This window comes from Homarus americanus, unplaced genomic scaffold, assembly GCF_018991925.1.
Source record: "Homarus americanus isolate GMGI-L3 unplaced genomic scaffold, GMGI_Hamer_2.0 scaffold24523, whole genome shotgun sequence".
Taxonomy (NCBI): Eukaryota; Metazoa; Arthropoda; class Malacostraca; order Decapoda; family Nephropidae; genus Homarus; species Homarus americanus.
This window is the reverse complement of record NW_024744357.1, coordinates 3,248,689-3,253,808: the sequence shown is the minus strand read 5'-3', so window position 1 is coordinate 3,253,808 and position 5,120 is coordinate 3,248,689. Positions and strand designations below refer to the sequence as shown.

The following is a 5,120-nucleotide window of genomic DNA, read 5'->3' as shown; positions in this document are numbered from 1 at the left end:
GTAAATGTTTCATTATGTAACACATAATTCTGAATGTCCCGAGTGGATGATATGAAAGACTAAGAAAATGCATAGTTAATGTAAATCTGCATTAAAAAATAATTAAAATTGTTTGGAATAGAGAAAATCGATGAACGAGTTGTTTAATGCATCATTATTTACACTCCAATAAATTTGAACCAATAATTGCCATCGCATCCATTTGTGCCGAACAGGAGAATGAGTAAAGTTTCGACCACAGTAGTATGTAAGTAATGTTTATCCAAGGTTCGAAAAAAAATAGATTTTTCATATGGTTTTATTGATGTTAATACATGTTATGGGTCCTTGACCAGGACTACTTCATTGGTAATTAGAACAAGCTACTTAAGTGCTCGAGTAAAAACCTTTTTGGGTAATTAGATGCAAGAACCTCTGAGTAACTTCCTCTGGTAATAAATAAGAGAAGGTAAATCTGTGTAGTTCAATAACAACAAGTTTCAGGGTGTAGTAGTGGCCAGAGTAGAATGATAACTGCACATTTTGTTTCAGTTCAATGTTAAGGTTAGCAAATACGTGAAAGTAGGTGTGTGGATGACCATTTTCTCGAATGTTAAATAGTTTGCTGCAGTAATCATTTTAGTTCGTTGTTTCTTGCTTTAAAAGTCTATTGGTATTTACTCGCAGGGCTCGTGTTGACCTGCTTCACAACACAGCATCTCCTTAGTGGCCTCACCGTCATCTTCCCACGGACCATCACAGAGTCGCACGTACAAGTACACCTGTGTGTGGAATTAAGACGCTTTAATGAATTATTATTTAACTATATGATCAGTGTTAAAATACAGTTTCTATGAAAGAGATTAATTTAATTTTCTTTAGTGTATATATAGTTATAAGGCAGGTGGATAGATGTGTGTAGACATGTTTATATATGTATATTATGCATATAATTAATAGAGATATTATTCTCATATCCGACCAACAAAAAGATCAGAATTAAGAAAAATAAGAACATAGTACTGCTACGTCACTGAGACTAGAATCAGCCATAAGTTATGGCAGGTAGTAATTAATGTTCACATAATGTAGTGTTAGGTCTCTACAGTTATATTTTCTCTAGTTAGTGTAACAGCCTCAGGCCTGTTTCCCTCACTGGAAAATCAATTAATATTAATTTTATATAATTTGCCAGTGTACTGTATATATAGTAAAGAAGTATTGATGATTTTTATATATGTTCTCCAAATGAACTAGTTGATGTATCACAATGATTATTATGTCCGACTTGTAGATAATGTAGGTGTTTATGGGTAGTATGACACACTGTCTCATTGAGTTGCTGTGGTTTGGCTGTGTCAGGGGTTTGGCACTTTAAAATTAAATTTTGTACTGCATTGAATAGATCCTAGGAAATCATAGGGGTAAAGCAGAAGGTGAAGACGTGCCTCTCAGTTTATAAATGAGGAAGGCAGCATTTGTTAGAATTAAAGCAGTTAAATGTGATATAAGTGATTGTGCCATCACAAGGATTGGAGGACCGAGACGTCATTCGTGATTTTGTATGTTATTCAAATTGAAGTTTGTATATTGGTAATCTGACTATATTTGTGGGAAGTGTTGAGTAAGGACACCCTCCCTTTTGTCGCAGCAGAAGTGAGGTGTAGTCTACATATTCCTTGTGTGCGTTTACTTTGAATGTTATTTTAGAGTGCGTCCTGATTAATGGGTCAAAGGAGTGAGGAACTGTGTGTGGTGATGTAATTACAACAAGAGTGGGACTGTGACATGTTGTAATAATAACAAGTGCCTGAAACATGCATTGACGTAGTCATATAAGTATAAATCAAAGACACTGTTGCTACACAACAAGAAGTGTAAATAGATATGAACAAGACCCTTATGTACACAGGGAAGATTTCGTTTATCCTTTGACTTGGTGCATCAACTTTCCTTATTTTTTTAATATTAATAATGGTGTTGTGATGCAAAAAAATAGGAACTAACTGTTTGGTTATTTATGTTACAGATTTTGGCCCATTATTTAAAATTTTTGAGCTTTATAGCATGATGAAGATAAACATTAATAATATCAAGATTGCACTGGGTAACAGTAGCTTAATGGGGAAAAAGGGAAAGACAGTAGTTATTGGGGTTAGCCAGGAAAATATTTTTTAGGGTTAATTTTCACCTTCCCTCCATACACTTTGTGTAGCATTACTCCAGCAGCGTGTGCTGGATAATGGTATTTATTTACTGAAAAAGGTTTGCCCTTCACTCTTCCTATGTCGTTAATACTTCCGGGATTTTTTTCCTATACATGCGAGCCTATTCTCCATTTTCTCTATCTTTTACTTTTATATCATCATGTGTTAGTGGAGACTTACTTCAGTTGGCCCAACGACGTCTTTACCCTCCTCAGCCAGGTCGTCACACATACTCTGGCCCACCGTCTTGCCGTCGGGAAGCTCGAAATTCAGGTCTCCTTCGCTGGTTATTTCGTCCCACTGTAAACGCAAGTGAAAAAAAAAAAATATTGTACTTTACGATAAGAAATACAATGGATGAAAATTAAGCACACTGGCACGTCTTCCGATTGTTATGTTTATTTTCATACAATTTGTTATTATTAGACTTTTACTATGCACATTACTTCATATAAAATGAACGAAATGGTGACTTGATTTATCTCTGGTAAATATGTTATTATATAGAAAAAAAGACTCACCTCTGTGCGGCATCTGTCATGACAGTCTTTTTGATCTTCACAGTCTTTCACCTCGAAAGCTTCCATAGGAAACACCTCTTCCTCTTCTGTAGCCTCAGTAATGAAAGCGCCACAGTCGCACTCTGGAACTCCTTGAGCCCTGTAAGAAGGAGTGGCTGATTACAAATTAGTTTGATCTTCCCAATACAGGTTAGTTGTTCTATAAGTTTACTTTGCTTGTTTCCAACAAAAAATGTCATTGAATTATATAAAAATAGGTAAAAAAAATGGATTTGAGAATACGTTTCAAAATATTCTTGAAGTTATGCAATTACGTTAACACTACTGTCCGAATAATTAGTGTGTATGGTAATAAGATATGCATTGAATATGCCCAATATGCCATTGTAACTGATGTAGTTATGCTTGTATGTGACTGGTGTCCATGTAAAATATAGTACACCGTAAGACACCAAAATTATACGGAATGTAAAAAAGTTTAGTGAAAGCCTTCCCGTAATCTCAACGTGCAGATGTCTGGGTGTAACTGAGGCAGGGAACCAATAAATGAGAGTACCGTACTCCTATCTGAGAGTTGGCAACAATTGTCCTCCACTCTAAACTTTGCCGGGCTGTTTTTACCAAACCTCTAAGGTTTTTTAGCTCTTTGGGAAACCCTTTTTTTTCATTCATCCATTCCTCTTTCTGCCTTCCCTGGCTCCACTATCCTCAACTTTGCCCATTAATGTTTGTTATTATCCCGTCATCCCCAATTATAGGACCACAGTATTTCATTTTTATTTCTCTGTACATATAAAGTATTTCACTAGAAGGTTTTGCTAATCTTAGTACTTCTTCGTTTGTTTTCATGTCAGTTTAGAAAATTCATGGCATTTACCTATCACACCACATTTCATTGATACTAACTTAATGAGAGCTAGATGTGAGCACAAGAAATAATTCGATTTTTTAATAATTGTGAGAAGAGAGATAATAAGTGTAAATATCGGCATCAACAAGACACGCCTCCCCACTCTCTGTCTTAAATTTATATAGTTTATGCATTAAAATCCGACAAATGACGCTGTAATGTGTTGTCAATAGTTTGCTCTAATATTATTTGTTCTTAACTGAATTTCGTTGTTTTTAGCCATTGTTCGACTTGGAAGTGTGGGGGCCTTAGTTTGAAGCCTTATTTTTAACCTCTATTTTATTTACAGTGATATATAATCAACACACAGAGTAGCAGTTATGATTATCTATACTTGTAAACTTTTCCCTTAAAGCGCAGTAAGAGGAACAATTATAGCAAGTGATACACGAGGCCAGTCGACGCTTTTACCTATACTTAAGAAAATTTCATTCAACTTTGTAGGATTCAAGAATTATTCTGTTACCGGTGTAAGAAATGAATATGATCCACACATTTGTAGATCTACACAGGATGTACGCAGGAATAATGCTTCTTTCCCTTCCTGTTATATATATATATATATATATATATATATATATATATATATATATATATATATATATATATATATGAATAATGTGGGTTTTTTCATAAATGCAACCTTACAACAAAAAGTGAATAATTAATCAAGAGAAAATATGAACCTTTCTTCAACTTTCAGACATTGTACTCAGCTATTTGCTTTTGTTACGTAAATACAACTCTTGTTAACCTTTCCTGTACTCTGACGGTAATTTGGTAATGTCATGTAATAAAGAGTTCTTACCCTCATAATATTTAGTGGCTGATGGACTAGTGTAATTATTAAAAATTTTTGCGTTATTAAAGGCTTTACTATTAACATTATAACGTCAATATCAACCTCTTTTAATGGTAATGTTGAGATAGAGTTGAGTATCGACCATGAATCTAAACTTGTATATAACCACAACTATTGTAGTGTAATAAATTGTTACCATGTTAGGACGTTCAGGGAGAAGAGTATCACGAGGAACTTCATCTTGCTTGTCAGGAGTAGTATGACTGAGGACCACCATCCAAAAACCTCTTTTATATTGGCTACGGAGAGACCCCAACCAGAGTTCAGGGTCACCCCTCCAGGTGGACGCTCTCAAGCTCCCCGTTCAGACTTGAAAAAAAAAACGTACCTAATTTCCGTGTAGAAACAAGAATGCACGTAACTGCTTGGCGTAGACTAGAATGAAAATTATAGACTATTTTTAATTTTTTTTTTTACTTCTAAGAGTTTCCCAAATTCTCTCACTCTAAACGGTAAATGAAAAATATTATCAGAATATGCATCAAGATAAAATAATATTGAAATTATTCCTCATCTTTAGTATTTTTTTTTTTTTTTTTTTCAGGGAATTAGCCACCCGGGCACAGGTCAAACGACCTACAACGGAGCCTGGGGCGAAAAAAATAGGAAAGAAATTGAAAATATAGATAAAAGGTTATACT

The 5,120-nt window shown here is 34.6% G+C and overlaps 1 protein-coding gene across 1 annotated transcript; it reads right to left on the bottom strand.

Annotated features, from left to right (window-relative positions):
- Positions 1-284: 284 nt before the first annotated feature.
- LOC121877887 lies at positions 285-4,721 on the bottom strand. The gene is made up of 4 exons (XM_042383827.1): positions 4,616-4,721; positions 2,708-2,846; positions 2,367-2,486; positions 285-761 (listed from the first exon to the last, which is right to left on the bottom strand). The coding sequence occupies exons 1-4, from the start codon at positions 4,657-4,659 to the stop codon at positions 657-659; spliced, it is 408 nt and encodes a 135-aa protein (XP_042239761.1). The 5' UTR covers positions 4,660-4,721; the 3' UTR covers positions 285-656.
- Between the last annotated feature and the right edge of the window lie 399 nt (positions 4,722-5,120).